Source organism: Marmota monax, unplaced genomic scaffold (genome assembly GCF_021218885.2).
Source record: "Marmota monax isolate L192 unplaced genomic scaffold, Marmota_monax_Labrador192_F-V1.1 WCK01_AAM20220418_F8-fsc00061, whole genome shotgun sequence".
In the NCBI taxonomy this organism is placed as follows: domain Eukaryota; kingdom Metazoa; phylum Chordata; class Mammalia; order Rodentia; family Sciuridae; genus Marmota; species Marmota monax.
The window spans coordinates 4,063,756-4,081,068 of NW_026695230.1; the positions used below are offsets into that span (position 1 = coordinate 4,063,756).

Below are 17,313 nucleotides of genomic sequence, written 5' to 3' on the forward strand. Positions count from 1 at the left end.
GTTTGCCTTTAGCTTCATTACTTAGCCACACCCATTTTCATCTTATGCATAAATGAAATGAAGATAATAATTATAGTAATATCTACTTTCAAGGGGTTCTATGAAGATTAAAATCAGCAATCTCTATATAAGAAGTTTAGTGTAGCTGGGTTGTTATTAGCTAATCAATACATGCTGACTTTACATAGTATTGACTTTTCCTTACTCTAAAGCAGGTACTGCTTCCTGGGAAGCTTGCCACCCCTGTACTTTTTATTTTATTTTATTTTATTTTATTATTTTTTATTAAAAAAATTACTATCTTATACACATAATCATAACACTTGAGAAAACAATTAGATATCTTCAGTAACAGGAATTTTATAAAGACAGGAATCATTATAAAATACATTGCTGCCATATTATTAAATTTTTTATATAATGCTTTGTAGTTTTCATTATAGATGTAAAAGTCACTTACCCAAAGTGTTCTTAACTAATGCTTTGTTTCATTTTCCTTTGGTTATTAGATTTATTGATCTTTTTTTTTAAGCTTCAGTTATCAGTGATTTATTTCTTTTTTTTTTAATTTTTTATTGTTGGTTATTCAAAACATTACATAGTTCTTGATATATCATATTTCACCCTTTGATTCAAGTGGGTTATGAGCTCCCATTTTTACCCCATATACAGATTGCAGAATCACATCAGTTACACATCCATTGATTTACATATTGCCATACTAGTGTCTGTTGTGTTCTGCTGCCTTTCCTATCCTCTACTATCCCCCCTCCCCTCCCCTCCCCTCCCCTCTTCTCTCTCTGCCCCCTCTACTGTCATTCATTTGTCCCCCTTGTATTATTTTTCCCTTTCCCCTCACTTCCTCTTGTATGTACTTTTGTATAACCCTGAGGGTCTCCTTCCATTTCCATGCAATTTCCCTTCTCTCTCCCTTTCCCTCCCACCTCTCATCCCTGTTTAATGTTAATCTTCTTCTCATGCTCTTCAAACCTACTCTGTTCTTAGTTACTCTCCTTATATCAAAGAAGACATTTGGCATTTGTTTTTTAGGGATTGGCTAGCTTCACTTAGCATAATCTGCTCTAATGCCATCCATTTCCCTGCAAATTCTATGATTTTGTCATTTTTTAATGCAGACTAATACTCCATTGTGTATAAATGCCACATTTTTTTTTATCCATTCGTCTATTGAAGGGCATCTAGGTTGGTTCCACAGTCTTGCTATTGTGAATTGTGCTGCTATGAACATCGATGTAGCAGTGTCCCTGTAGCATGCTCTTTTTAGGTCTTTAGGGAATAGACCGAGAAGGGGAATAGCTGGGTCAAATGGTGGCTCCATTCCCAGCTTTCCAAGAAATCTCCATACTGCTTTCCAAATTGGCTGCACCAATTTGCAGTCCCACCAGCAATGTACAAGTGTACCCTTTTCCCCACATCCTCGCCAGCACTTGTTGTTGTTTGACTTCATAATGGCTGCCAATCTTACTGGAGTGAGATGGTATCTTAGGGTGGTTTTGATTTGCATTTCTCTGACTGCTAGAGATGGTGAGCATTTTTTCATGTACTTGTTGATTGACTGTATGTCCTCCTCTAAGAAGTGTCTGTTCAGGTCCTTGGCCCATTTGTTGACTGGGTTGTTTGTTATTTTATTGTCTAATTTTTTGAGTTCTTTGTATACTCTGGATATTAGGGCTCTATCTGAAGTGTGAGGAGTAAAGATTTGTTCCCAGGATGTAGGCTCCCTATTTACCTCTCTTATTGTTTCTTTTGCTGAGAAAAAACTTTTTAGTTTGAGTAAGTCCCATTTGTTGATTCTAGTTTTTAACTTTTGTGCTATGAGTGTCCTATTGAGGAATTTGGAGCCCGACCCCACAGTATGTAGATCGTAGCCAACTTTTTCTTCTATCAGACGGCATGTCTCTGATTTGATATCAAGCTCCTTGATGCATTTTGAATTAACTTTTGTGCATGGCGAGAGAAAGGGATTCAGTTTCATTTCGTTGCATATGGATTTCCAGTTTTCCCAGCACCATTTGTTGAAGATGCTATCCTTCCTCCATTGCATGCTTTTAGCCCCTTTATCAAATATAAGATAGTTGTAGTTTTGTGGATTGGTTTCTGTGTCCTCTATTCTGTACCATTGGTCCACCCGCCTGTTTTGGTACCAGTACCATGCTGTTTTTGTTACTATTGCTCTGTAGTATAGTTTGAAGTCTGGTATCGCTATACCGCCTGATTCACACTTCCTGCTTAGCATTGTTTTTGCTATTCTGGGTCTTTTATTTTTCCATATGAATTTCATGATTGCTTTCTCTATTTCTACAAGAAATGCCATTGGGATTTTGATTGGCATTGCATTAAACCTATAGAGAACTTTTGGTAATATCGCCATTTTGATGATGTTAGTTCTGCCTATCCATGAACAGGGTATATTTTTCCATCTTCTAAGATCTTCTTCTATTTCTCTCTTTAGGGTTCTGTAGTTTTCATTGTATAAGTCTTTCACCTCTTTTGTTAGGTTGATTCCCAAGTATTTTATTTTTTTTGAAGATATTTTGAATGGAGTGGTTGTCCTCATTTCCATTTCAGAGGATTTGTCGCTGATATACAGGAATGCCTTTGATTTATGCGTGTTGATTTTAAATCCTGCCACTTTGCTGAATTCATTTATTAGCTCTAATAGTTTCTTTGTAGAGCCTTTTGGGTCTGCTAGATATAGAATCATATCATCTGCAAATAGTGATAATTTAAGTTCTTCTTTTCCTATTTTTATGCCTTTAATTTCTTTTGTCTGTCTAATTGCTCTGGCCAGTGTTTCAAGAACTATGTTGAACAGAAGTGGTGAGAGAGGGCATCCCTGTCTTGTTCCAGATTTTAGAGGGAATGCCTTCAATTTTTCTCCATTCAGAATGATGCTAGCCTGAGGCTTAGCATAGATTGCTTTTACAATATTGAGGTATGTTCCTGTTATCCCTAGTTTTTCTAGAGTTTTGAACATAAAGGGATGCTGTACTTTGTCGAATGCTTTTTCCACATCTATCGAGATGATCATATGGTTCTTATTTTTAAGTCTATTGATGTGGTGAATAACATTTATTGATTTCCGTATATTGAACCAGCCTTGCATCCCAGGGATGAATCCTACTTGATCATGGTGCACAATTTTTTTTGATATGTTTTTGTATCCGATTCGCCAGAATTTTATTGAGGATTTTTGCATCTAGGTTCATTAGAGATATTGGTCTGTAGTTTTCTTTCTTTGAAGTGTCTTTGTCTGGTTTAGGTATCAGGGTGATGTTGGCCTCGTAGAATGAATTTGGAAGTTCTCCCTCTTTTTCTATTTCCTGAAGTAGCTTGAAAAGTATTGGTATTAGTTCCTCTTTAAAGGTTTTGTAAAACTCTGCTGTATACCCATCCGGTCCTGGGCTTTTCTTAGTTGGTAGTCTTTTGATGGTTTCTTCTATTTCCTCAATTGATATTGGTCTGTTTAGGTTGTCTATATCTTCCTGACTCAATCTGGGCAGATCATATGACTTAAGAAATTTATCTATGCCTTCACTATCTTCTAGTTTATTGGAGTATAAGGATTCAAAATAATTTTTGATTATCTTCTGTATTTCTGAATTGTCTGTTGTGATATTGCCTTTTTCATCCCGTATGCTAGTAATTTGAGTTCTCTCTCTTCTTCTTTTTGCTAGCATGGCTAAGAGTCTGTCGATTTTGTTTATTTTTTCAAAGAACCAACTTTTAGTTTTGTCAATTTTTTCAATTGTTTCTTTTGTTTCGATTTCATTAATTTCAGCTCTGATTTTCATTATTTCTTGCCTTCTACTTCTTTTTTTTTTATGTTATCTTGAGTTATAATTGTTATAATTATAATTATAATTTTATAATTACAGTTATAATTTTCCCATCTCTTCTAATATAATTTTACCACTTTCTATTCCAAGAATCATCTCACAATTTAAAGAATGACAAGGTCACTAGATATTTAGGAAAACATTTCTAGGCCGTGCTGAATTTAAACCATCCTCCAAATACTACATTCTAAAGTATTTGCATACCTTCCAATTGAAGGTATGCAAAAATAATCAGAAGGTATGCAAAATATATCAATTGCTTTTAATATGTGACTTTGAAATATCAACTCTAGTGCCTCCAATAAATAAAAAAGTTGTTTTGATGACATCAGGGTAATTAAAGTCATTTGTAAAGACAGCATCAATTGAGACTTACTTGCACTTATAACTAATCCATTATAAACAAAAGCCAATCTTAAAAACACAATTCTAGAAAAAAGTGTAGTTATGCCAAGAACAGATAAGCAAGTAAAGTACAAGGACCTCACAGGCTATGCTATACCAAACACATGAAAAGCAAAATTGATTTTATACTGTAGGTCTATACAAATAAATAAATAAAATCCCATTTCTTTTCTTGTATGTATGCTTAGATTCCTTACATAAATAATAAAATGCTTCATTTCATCCACTTCAATAGAAAGAACTCCTTATGAAAAGGCTGAAAAGAGTTGATAATCAACTCCATAGTTTTATGCTTATTTTTTCTACTTCTATCAATTTCCTGATATATTTAACCTAAGTAGGAAAATCTTTTCAGTAAATTTCTGCAAGTGTCTTGAAGAACTCTGACAAATTACATATATCCCATGTTGCTTTTGGTTTCCCATCTCTTCTTTGCTTCAAATCCCCACGCAAGTTTCTTCTTTTTTCGAGCAGCCTGAGAGTTTTCAGCCTCCTTTTTGGCTTTTACAAACTTGTGACAGGCAATTGCTTTGGCAATTTTTACACCAAGCTCTCGAGTAGCAAGCTGGTTGCTGAGTTCTTCAGCCTTCTCAACATCCCATTCTTCCACAGCCTGGTCTATCCTCTTTTCAAGACCTGACTTTTCAACTTTTTTCTTTTTAACAGGGGGTTCAAATCTATCATTGGCTCCAAAGTACTGAGTAAGCTCCTTCCATTGGGTTTCATTTAAAGGCTGTTCACTATGAGATTCTTTTTCATTCTTCAATTTATCTTTTCTGGAGCGTTTTCTCTTTTTCCCTCTGAATCTTGAGGTTGAGATTTTCTGTTCAGAATGTTTTTTATGCAATTCTTGAAATTTATTCCACAAATTTAAGGGAATTCCAGAAGGGCATTCTTCATATGCATCTATATTGGCCTCTGTTTCTGTTTTTGGTGCATCTGCTGGGAAACTTGAGATTTCTGTGTCTCTATTAGTCCCATTCTCTTTATTTTCCTGTAAGTCGAGTTCAGACTTCTCCAGTGTGGCTTCATCTTCAGAATTTGACTCAACATCACTTTCATTTAGGCCAGGAGGCAGCAGTCCACTCCACATCTTTTCTTCGGTCAGGAAGCGGCTGCCCGGCGTCCATCTTAAGACCCCTTCTACTTCTTTTGCTGTTGTTTTGCTCTTCTTTTTCTAGGATTTTGAGATGAAGTATGAGATCATTTATTTGTTGTTTTTTTCTTTTTTTAAGGAATGAACTCCATGCAATGAATTTTCCTCTTAGAACTGCTTTCAATGTGTCCCATAGATTCCGATATGTTGTGTCTGTGTTTTCATTTATCTCTAAGAATTTTTTAATTTCCTCCTTGATGTCTTCTATAACCCATTGATCATTCAGTAACCTATTGTTCATTCTCCAAGTGATGTATGCTTTTTCCTTCCTTCTTTTATCGTTGATTTTCAGTTTCATTCCATTATGATCAGATAAGATGCATGGTATTATCTCTACTCCTTTATATTGTCTAAGAGTTGCCCTGTGACATAATATGTGATCTATTTTTGAGAAGGATCCATGTGCTGCTGAGAAAAAAGTGTAACTGCTTGATGTTGGGTGGTATATTCTATATATGTCAATTAAGTCTAGGTTATTAATTGCGTTATTGAGTTCTATAGTTTCCTTGTTCAACTTTTGTTTGGAAGATCTGTCCATTGGTGAGAGAGGTGTGTTGAAGTCTCCCATGATTATTGTATGGTGGTCTATTAGACTCTTGAACTTGAGAAGAGTTTGTTTGATGAACATAGCTGCACCATTGTTTGCGGCATATATATTTATGATTGTTATGTCTTGTTGGTGTATGCCCTTGAGCAGTATGTAGTGTCCCTCTTTATCCCTTTTGATTAACTTGGGCTTGAAATCTATTTTATTTGATATGAGTATGGACACACCTGCTTGTTTCCGAAGTCCATATGAGTGATATGATTTTTCCCAACCTTTCACCTTCAACCTATGTATGTCTTTTCCTATCAAATGCATCTCCTGTAGGCAGCATATTGTTGGGTCTTGTTTTGTGATCCATTCTACTAGCCTGTGTCTCTTAATTGGTGAGTTTAAGCCATTAACATTTAGGGTTATTATTGAGATATGGGTTGTTCTTCCAGCCATATTTGTTTATTTCTGTTACTAAACATGGTTTGTTTTCCTCTTTGATTATTTTCCCCCCTTTACTGTCCTACCTCCCACTGTTGGTTTTCATTGTTATTTTCCATTTCCTCTTCCTGTAATGTTTTGCCGAGGATGTTTTGAAGAGATGGTTTTCTAGCTGCAAATTCTTTAAACTTTTGTTTATCGTGGAAGGTTTTAATTTCATCTTCTATCCTGAAGCTTAATTTTGCTGGATACACAATGCTTGGTTGGAACCCATTTTCTTTCAATGTTTGAAATATGTTATTCCAGGATCTTCTAGCTTTCAGAGTCTGTGTTGAAAGATCAGCTGTTATCCTGATTGGCTTACCCCTAAATGTAATCTGCTTCCTTTCTCTTGTAGCTTTTAAAATTCTCTCCTTATTCTGTATGTTGGGCATCTTCATTATAATGTATCTAGGTGTGGATCTCTTATGATTTTGCACATTCGGTGTCCTGTAGGCTTCTAGGATTTGGGATTCTGTCTCATTCTTCAAGTCTGGGAAGTTTTCTCGTATTATTTCATTGAATAGATTGCTCATTCCTTTGGTTTGAAACTCTGTCCCTTCCTGTATCCCATTGACTCTTAAATTTGGTCTCTTGATGTTATCCCATATTTCTTGGATGTTCTGCTCATGGTTTCTTAACAGTCTTGCTGAGCTCTCTATGTTCTTTTCCAGTTGAAATACTTTATCTTCATTGTCTGAAGTTCTATCTTCTAAGTGTTCTACTCTGCTGGTAGTATTCTCAATTGAGTTTTTAAGTTGGTTTATTGCTTCCTGCATTTCTAGGATTTCTGTTTGTTTGTTTTTTATAACCTCTATCTCCCTGTATAGTTGATCTTTTGCTTCTTGGATTTGTTTATGTAATTCATTGTTGAAGTGATCTTTCATTGTCTGATTTTGCTGTCTGATGTATTCCTTGAGACTCCAGATCATCTGAAGCATGTGTATCCTGAATTCTTTATCCGACATTCCATCTGCTGCAGCTATTACCTCTTCTAACTTTGAGTTGACCTGCATTGCTTGTGGTCCTTTCTTTCCTTGTCTCTTCATACTGTTCGCGTTCCTTTTTGCTTGGTGAAACTTTGTGCTATTGAATTTTCCCCCTATATATTTATATTGGTCTTGTATAGTTGCAAAGTCTCCCTCGCAGGCGCGGGTGGCGGCTCTGCCCCTCCTCCAATTGGGGCAATGTGCATACCACGCCGGCAGGCCGCTGGGCCTGTTCTGCTGTTCGGTAGCAGGTCCGCCTACCTTGCAGGCGCGGGTGGCGGCTCTGTCCCTCTGCAGGCCACTAGGCTTATTCTGTCGGTGGTCGCAGTTCTGCCTACTTTGCAGTCGCAGGCAGCGGCACTGCCCCTCTGCAGGCCTCTGGGGCTGTTCTGCCGGTGGGTCACAGGTCCGCCTACCTTGCAGGCGCGGGGGGAGGGGGCGGCTCTGCCTCTCAGCAGGCCGCTGCTCCTGTTCTGCCGGTGGGTCGCAGACCCGCCTACCTTGCAGGAGTGGTTCCGCGGGCCACTGGGCCTTTTCTGTCGGTGGTCACAGTTCCGCCTACCTGGCAGGCGCGGGGGGTAGGGGGCGGCTCTGCCTCTCAGCAGGCCGCTGCTCCTGTTCTCACCCCTGTACTTTTTACCTAACTCCTTCCAAACATTTATGTCTCAGGTTAAGTGACCCTTCCTCAGGGAGACATTTTCTGACATCTGCAATAGAATCCAATAGCCCTCAATGCAGTGTTTTAGTCTTTATCACAATTGTATGCTGAGTATTATAATCAAATCATAATTAAAGAAATTTTATGTAGTGGACACTTCATTATTGGCTCCCCAATGTAGCTATACATTCTCAGATTTTCTGGGTTGAATCCTGACTCCTGCAGTCATCCTCTTTGGGTAAACTCCTTGATCTGCCCATGTCCTAGTTTCCTCAGATGAAAATGGCGATAATAATATTACTGTCTTCAAGCTGCTGTTTCAAGGACTAAATGAAATTCTGTGCATAAAACATACAGATCACAATATCTAGACTATCATAATTGCCTCAAAATTACTTATTAGTATCAATATTTTTTCTGTGCCTGGCATCTATCTATACAGTTAATGGTGTCAATTAATACTGAATAAATGAGCCTGTTTTGTTGTTGTTGTTTGTTTGGGTTTTTTTTTTGTTTCCAAATCTAGGAATACAGTCTGTATCACAGAGTAGTATAAAAATTCAAAGGTTCCAGTGACCTTGTCCTCATTAGATATTTTCTCTAACCAAAGAAACTAGAAAGCCCAGGGGAAGTACTGACTGACCCTACTGCTCTGAAATAGGTTTTGCTATTATAACCCTTACAATCTTATTTAGAATTTTAAAAAAAAGGGTTCGAGGAATCCAATTGTTTCTAGCCCTAGGGTAGTCGTTTGGAAATAGAGAAAGGTTCTAGAAGGTCAGTGAAAAATATCAGGCAGAGGAAATTCAGGTTCCTTAGCAGGGAAAATGTGACTTGAGGCAATAATACTTTGGTGTGAGAAGGGATGGAAACTCATTGGGACTTTGCAGCTTTTAATGTGCTTCTCTATAGTCTTAGACAAAAATGTACCACTGATCCCATTAAGGAACACACATATTCCTTCATTTCTTTTCAGCAGTAGAGAATTTAGTGGCATAGCTTTGCCATCAGACTGGTCCAGTTAAAACTCTGGTGCAAATGTCAGGCAAATTTTAAATCTAATTTCTACAGGCTGAAAGTTCTATGGTTGAAGTCCCTTATATTTCTTTAAAAAGCCAGAGCTGAAACAATGAGCTTTTTATTTTTATTTTTTTGAGGCACATAATTTTAGAACTTAAGATTATATAGGATAGAGCTGGGGCTGGGGCTCAGTGGTAGACAGCCTGCCTTGCACATGTGAGGCACTGGGTTGAATCCTCAGCACCATATATAAATAAATAAATAAAGATATGTGTCCATCTGCAACTAAAAAAATATTTTTAAAAATAAAGATTAAATAGGTCAAAACCCTTAGTTTACCAGTGATAAAACTGAGGAGCAGAGACTTTAGGTGATCCATCTGGGTTACAGGTAGGTACTTGGGATTCAGAACTGAAGACCAGATGGATTCCATTCTTACCAGAGTCACTTCCCCACACTTGACTGCCTATTAGTGAAACTGTCCCATTTAAAAGATGTGACATCATGCTCTAAGATGTAACTCCAGGACTAAAAGGACTTTGAGGATTTATTTCATCTGTTTACTACATTTCAAGGTTATAATTCTATTATCACCAGGTAAAGAGTCTATCCATGGGTTCCTTTCATGTGGTGACCCAGGAAAGAATATGTATATTCTCTCTTAGTAGCAAGCTACTTTTAATAACTGGGAAATGATACGTAGACATAAGTAAAAGCATATTTTTATTTATAAAAACACAGTATATATTTTTAAAAACTTTAGAAGTTCCTGGCTTCCTTTGTATCACCTCCCTCCACCTCTTGCTATACCTTCAATAGAGAAAATGATTCTCCAGACAAAATTTAAAACATCAGTTAGGCCACCTGGACCACTGAGCCAGATTACTGGGCTAAAACAACAAGTACCTGCTTTGTAGTTTCTTTTGTGCCACTTTCATTAATACAACCCAGGGAGTAAGTTAAGCAGATGTGGCTCTCTTGTCTCCTTTGTTTTGCTTTTCTTCCTTCAGGTGATTGTAAAATGCTTGGTACAATTCCAATAATTAAATTGAGAGGAAGGTATTTGGTTTCATTCACAAGCTGCAGCTGCTTACTCTATCTCAAAGGCCTTTGTCTGGATATCTAACACACAATAAAACTCTTTTAGAGGAATTATTTGGTTCATTTTTGTAATCCTTATGCATCAAATTCCCACTGTGGACACAAAGAGGAATGCAATTATGATTGACATAGTACAATTTAGGCACTTTGTATTCCTCAATGTATTTTTATTTTTTGGTACTAGGGATTGAATCCCAGGACATTTGACCACTGAGCCACATCCCCAACCCTTTTTAATATTTTATTTAGAGACAGGGTCTCTCTGAGTTACTTAGGGCATTGCTAAATTACGGAGGCTGACTTTGAACTCACAATCCTCCTGCCTTAGCCTCCTGAGCTGCTGGGATTATAGACATGCACCACCATGTCTGGTATCCTCAATATATTTTTATTAAAATTCAATTCATTCATTTCCTCAAAAAATATTCATTTATTTTAAATCTTATATTTTTTTACATTTATTTATTCATTTATTTATTTGAGACTGTGGAATGGACCTAGAGGCCCTTTACCACTGAGCTATATTCCCAGGCTTCTATTTTTTTATTTTGAGACACAGCCACACCAAATTTCTGGGGGTCTTGCTAAGTTGCTGCAGCTGGCCTCAAACTTGTAATCTTCCTGCCTCAGCCTTCCAAGTCACTGGGATGACAGGCATGTGCCACCAAGTTCTGTTCCAAAATTATTTATTATGCATCTGCTCTGTGCCAGACTCTATGTGCCAAATACTGAGGATAAAAAATGAGCAAGAAAGATAATTTCCTGTTGAAAGAGTCTTTTGTAAGAGAAAAGCAAAGACTTTATTATGTCTACCCAGTTTAGAAAAGCATTATGTATTAACAACCACTTACTAAGATTTAGGCACTGTTTGATGACCTTATACGTTTTACCTTCTGTGATCCTACAGTAACACTAGGAAGTAAGTGTATAATAAAATATAATATGGTATAGTATGATATGAATCATTATGGTTTTCCCCCAAAGTCTCATGTGTACAGATTGGGGCTTTTAGGAGATGATAAATGATTCATCTTCTTCCTAACTTACTCCTCTCTTTCTCTTCCCCCAACCCCTCTCTCTCCTTCATGAGCTGAGAAGCTTTCCTCCTCCATTCCTTTCCACCAGGATGTTCTGCTTCTCCTCAGGTCCAAAGCAATGCAGCCATTGGCTGACCTCTGAAACCATTAGCCAAAATAACTTTTTTCTCCTCCAAGTTGTTCTTTTGTAGTATTTTTGTCATAGTGATGGAAAAAGCTGACTAACAATAATATTACACAATTAACTGTCTTTGTTTTGTGCTTCTCTATCAAAGTGCCTGAAACTGTGCAATTTATAAAGAACACAGATTTATGTCTTATAGTCTTGGAGGTTAGTAAGCGGAAAGTCAAAGGGCCTGCATTTGGCAAGGGCCTTCGACTGTGTCATCCCACATTAGAATATGAATGGGAAAGAGGGAATTCCCAAGAGGAAGACAAGGTCAAATCTGATTTTAATTTAATAATAACCCACTTTCACAATAATTAACCCACTCCAGTAATATCAGTGTTTATCTTTTCATGAGGAAAGAGCCTTCATTATCTAATCGTATCTTATTAGGTCCCATAACACCAACATTGTTGTGCTGGGGATGAATTTTCCAACACACATTTGACTCTGGAATACAGAGTCAAACCACAGCAATAATAATGTGATATTTTTCTAGTGAGAAAACTCAATACCACTCAAGATTTTAGAGCTCTTAAGTATCTGAAGTAGAAGCTAAATTCAGAGTAAGTTGAATAAAAGTATGCACATAGGCAATTATGTTTTTTTTTTCCTTTCACTTACCAATATTATTAAGTGGTCACAGAATCTTGGATATTATGTAAATGCTATAAGTATAAAGATAAATAAGACCACTGATCACTAAGAAACATCCAGCTGGCAGAGGAGACAGTTCTATGAATAAACTCCTGCAATGATGTATAAAGGGAACTATGGCAAAGGAGTAGGAAGAGTAAAAGGGAAAAAAAAATTGTTCTGTCCAGAAAATGATATGAGTCATCAAGAGGAAATACACTTGGTCTGCTTCTCCTTATGTGTTGAATTTTCTTTCATTTATGAGTGCCATTGTATTAAGAGCAAGACAGGAGTGGGGATATAGCTCAGTGGTAGAACACTTGCTAGCATGCTGAAGGCCATGAGTTTGATCACCAGTACTAAAGAGGGAAAAAAAAGAGTAAGGCAGTTATGTGATTAAAATGAAAGAAACAGGGAAGGAGACAAGCCACAAATATTCCAGGTAAAACTTTGGTTCTAATTTGCAATATGAGAAAGAGTTAAAATTTCTCATATATATTTTTTTCTTTTTTTAAAATTTAATATATGGCAGCATTAAGGACACTTGTCCCTTCCTTACATGGAGTCATATGTCCTGAGTAAGATATAAATTGAGGGAAGGATTTGTGAAAGATAATATATGATGAAAACATGAAACAGCATGTTTAACACTGATGGATATGATCAAGCCATTTCCTCAAATTTTAACTTTCTCTTTTGCAAGCCAGATCATTCCAAGTCCACGGTCTTTCTGCGCAGAGCTTGGGTTCAGCCCTTTGTACTCCACGTGCTTCTAGACGGTTGACAGCTCTTCCCACTGAGGCATCAGTTCAGCATTATTCCTGTATGGTCTCCTTATTCTGCTTTCTTATACCATGTCATTTATGTAACTGCCCATTACTTAATTCTTTAATTGTGTTTTGAGCAAATTGTTACTATTTTATTATTACTTTTGGAATTTAAATTAGCTTTACAATTATTCTAAAAATTTAAAAGGTAAAACAAGAAAACAAAATCTTGAAATCGCCTAAACCTCTACCACCCAGATGTAACTGTTTTATACTTTGGGGAAATTTCCTTCCTTATTGGCAATTCTCTGACTTTAATGTGGAGCAGAATTACTTAGGGTGTCTTATAAGACTGTAGATCTCCTCAAGCCCCAACTTCTAGGGATTTTGATTTAGCTTATTCATGGTGGATCCAGAATCCTGACTTTAAAATATCAGCAGACTTTTTAAAATTTGAAGTAATTCTGATGCTGATGACATCTATTCCTGATTTCAAAACAAACAAACAATAACAATGACACAACTATTGCTGCAAACAATACCCGTATTAACACAGAAGAAAGAAATACAGCGTCCTTCCAGCAATTTTGTTGGTTGACTCCTCCAGTGCCATGTTCAATTCATTTTCACTTGTGGCTTTTCCCTGTAGGAGCTGACAATCCCAGAACTCATTGTTCCAGTCTGCAGTGCAGTTGCATTTGGTCATACAAACGAGTTTTCACCAAGAAAGGCTTCTGGGGAATCTAATCTCTTTCCTGATAGAAAATAAAGGTAGAAGCAGAATGATTGCTACAGATACCTCACCTTTTAAAGGGAATGGTTATCATATTCATGATTATTGATTATCATTTGAATTTCCTGGCAGAGAATTTAGGGTCTTACAATTGGACAGGCATACAATCTAAGCCCATCTGTCAGAAGTACCCTCATGAGAATGATCTGGAAGTGAGCACTGTTAGGAACCAAGCTTTGTGTGGCACATGCAGGTGTGATCGTGGCTGTTTGGTAATGGTGGAGAGATCTGACTTTGATTGTCATCAATGGCAGAGGTGATGGTTTCCTTGTGGAGGTGAAGGAGGTATCCTTCTCATTCTGGTTTTCCCAGGATTTCCTGTTTTACCATGGAAAATCCTCTATCCCTTCTTTTGGGAAACCTTGACAGTTGGTCACCCAATGGCTAGAATGACATTACTGATACAAGTGTGGTAGTGAACAAGCTTCAGTATGTCCTAAACATACTGCTGTTAAAAACATCACAGGGCAATTTATAAAGAAAAGAGGTTCATTTTGATTTACATTTCTGGTTTAAAATTGAGGGGCTACCTTTGGTGACATCTTCTTGCTGGTAGTATTCCGAAGTGGTACATGGCATAACATGGCAGGGAACAGGAAGCACGTGAGGGGACTACCCAAACTGACATTTATAGCAGACCCACTTACAAGATACCCCATTAATCCATTATCCATTAATTTCATGAATGAATAAATCTACTCGTGACTAAACAGCCCTGATCTCCTCTTACGCATCCTACCTGGTCTCATTTCTTCATATCACATAATGGGGATTAAAGTTAACAGGAGTTCCAGAGGAGACATATCTTTTTTGAACTGTAGCACAGTGAAAAAAGTTTCTGGAATTTAGTGCTAAGCAATGAGAGTGGCAGAAGCTTCTTTCCTGTTTTATGGCGGGATATGGGTTTTGTTTCCTGGAAGCTGGGCCTGGGGTCTTTTTACCCACCCTTTCAAAGATTTTACTAGCAAGCAAATATGTTTCAGAGTACTCTTAAACTTGAATTAGCAGGAGTGAATTTGTTGCTTCCAAATATGGTTCCTGTCTAATGTACCTTTTTTCTCCTTCAATTACCTCAATGAAACCTGGAGTTAGAGTAGCCATCATCTTGTAATGTGACATTTTAAAAATAAGCATAAATACCAACAGTTAAGGATGGCAGGTTGGAAAGAAAGAATGAGTTGTTTTCCTGCTGGTGTAATTTTTTTTTAAAAAAAAATGAACAAGTCCTGGAACTGCCTATCAGGAAGACTCCTTGTTCCTGAGATCTTTGTCACTGTGTTTCAGTTAAGAAAACTGTGGTTGATATGGGTCAAGCATACTAATATATACCAACTTTTCTACTCATTCAATGGTATGTCACTTTGTATTTACCTGCCAATAATGCAGTTAACAGCATCTTTGATGGTAAACTCTGTATTTCCTTGGATGCACATCCTATTTTTCCACAAAGTCTTGTTCTGTATTTTGAACTGTTTTCTATTTTTAGTGTGTGTTTCTTTCTTGGATATGTTAGTGGGTGAAATTTATTAAAATATGAATATATTTGATATATCAATAAACATTAGCTATACAATGATTAAAAGAATGGTAAAAATTACTATTCTAAAGCTGGTAGATAATTTTTGCTCATTTGTGCTATAACCATATTTCTGTAGAACTAAGTAAATACTTTTATTTTTTGCTACTTCAAAATGTTATGTTGTGACTCTGAAAAATTGGTCCTGGAAGAGAGAGAGAATGGTTTATTTCTCTCGCAAACAAGGAGTAAGACAGTTTTCAACCGTGAAAAGTTTTACTGGGTTCCTCTGACCAGGCAGAAAAAGAGCAGAAGTAAAGAAAGAAGAGGGAAAAGGAAGAAAGGATACCAAAATCTATGGGTGTTCATGTCCCGTATGTGAAATGGTGGAGTAGTTGCATATAACCCATGAACATCTTCTAGTAAAATGTAAATCATCTCTAGATTACTTATAATACACAGTACAATGCTAATGCCATGTAAATAATTGTCACACTGTATTTTTTAAAGAAAAATGACAAGAAAAAAACATCAATATATGTTTAGTAGAGACAGAAGTATTGTAGGTCTAACTACATAGTATTGAATGAAATAAGAGGTGAACTATACTAAAGTAAGGAATGCCTGAGAACATACTTCTATTCCACTCTGTGGAACCCACTGTTGAAAGTCTGGTGTGCATCCTTATTAAACTTTTTTTTTGAATCACAGAACCACTTGTATATTTTAAACATGACAGAGAATAATATTTTGACGGTCATTTGTGTACTTATTTATATTTCTTAAGAATGCACTACTCACCTTAGAATAAGATACTAAGATGACATAACTAAGATTTATTTTCAAAAGAATATAATAATAAAGTGTAAGCTAATGTTCAATCTCTAAGTGGAGAGTTGGAATTTGTGGGAGTTCAATAATCTTGAAATATAGGCAATACATATACTGAAAGGAGAAGCATCTACTAAGTTTTTATTTGGTTTCTTAAAGCATCTACTAAGTTTATTTAGATTCATGTTATGACTCAGCAGTTCCATTCCTGGGTCTATAAGAAAAATGAAAACTGTTCTCACACAAAAAAAATTATACATGAATATTTAAATCAGAATCATTTAAGGTATCAAGGGCTTTGAATGCATAAATTCTGGGTAGGTACGTATGTCTCAATAAGGCCATTTTTAAAATAAATTTACTCAGCTTCCTTTTAGCAAATCAAGAGGTAAGCTTACAGGCGCCATCCATAATGTTCTTTGGTGCATAGACAAAGAAACTTCGGGTATTCATTAAAGTTTAAGCAAGACTGGATTTATAATTAGGAAGAAGCAAGGTGTGGAAAAAGGAAACTCTTACTGCTTATAACTATAGGGGATGATAATACAAAGATGAAGTCCAGAGTAAAGTCTTTTGATTAGATGTGGGTCTCCATTTCCTCCTCAGGGCTTTAGTCCATGTGGGGTTATGCATCATAATAACATGAAGGGCTATAAACAGATGCCATTATTGTCCCACCCATTATTCCTTCTTTGTCTAAGGTTTGCCTGTAGATTCTGTGGACAATTTCTATAAAATGTGATGGCATTGTACCCCAAGTGCTAGCATCTCTCTACTTTAATGTTTTTTTTTTTTTTTTTTGCCCCTGGGTACTAAAATATGCTTGACCGGGTTGGGCTCCTGGGACTGCTGAAGAATGATCATTCCTAGAAGCAATTCACTCAGTCCAAGAGGTATAGAGATTGGTAGAGAATGACCCTGTCTTCTGCCTCTCTGAGTGTCATGATTCTGAGCTTTGATTTAAACAGTCTCAGTGAGTTTCTCAGTGGAACCGAACTTCACTTTCCCATAATGGTAGCTTGCTGATAAACACATGCTTTTTCTCTTGTCTTATTTCCTCAATCTTTGGAATCTCATCCTAAATACTGTACTTCATTCATGTCCTTTTTGAAATTTTCTACAAGAAGCAGGGGAAAAATGAAATGCTGGAGTCGGGGGCAGGAGGTACTTGCTTAACGAGATTGCCTGGTACTCTGTCAGGACTTGATTAAAGTTATGCATTTTGGCAAGAATACCAAATCAAGCCAAACCTAACCAAGCGAAACCAAACACCAAAGACTGGTGTTGTGTCCATCTCGTGTATCCTGTTGGGGATACATGGCATCAATATGTGTTGTTATTGGTGATTAACCCTGACTTCTCA

At 36.8% G+C, this 17,313-nt stretch overlaps 1 protein-coding gene across 1 annotated transcript; it reads right to left on the reverse strand.

Moving 5' to 3' along the window:
• Positions 1-4,108: 4,108 nt before the first annotated feature.
• Positions 4,109-5,409, reverse strand: LOC124088516 (protein FAM204A-like). The gene has a single exon (XM_046438197.2). It carries the CDS (start codon positions 5,356-5,358, stop codon positions 4,657-4,659), a length of 702 nt encoding a protein of 233 aa, XP_046294153.1. The 5' UTR covers positions 5,359-5,409; the 3' UTR covers positions 4,109-4,656.
• Positions 5,410-17,313: the final 11,904 nt, after the last annotated feature.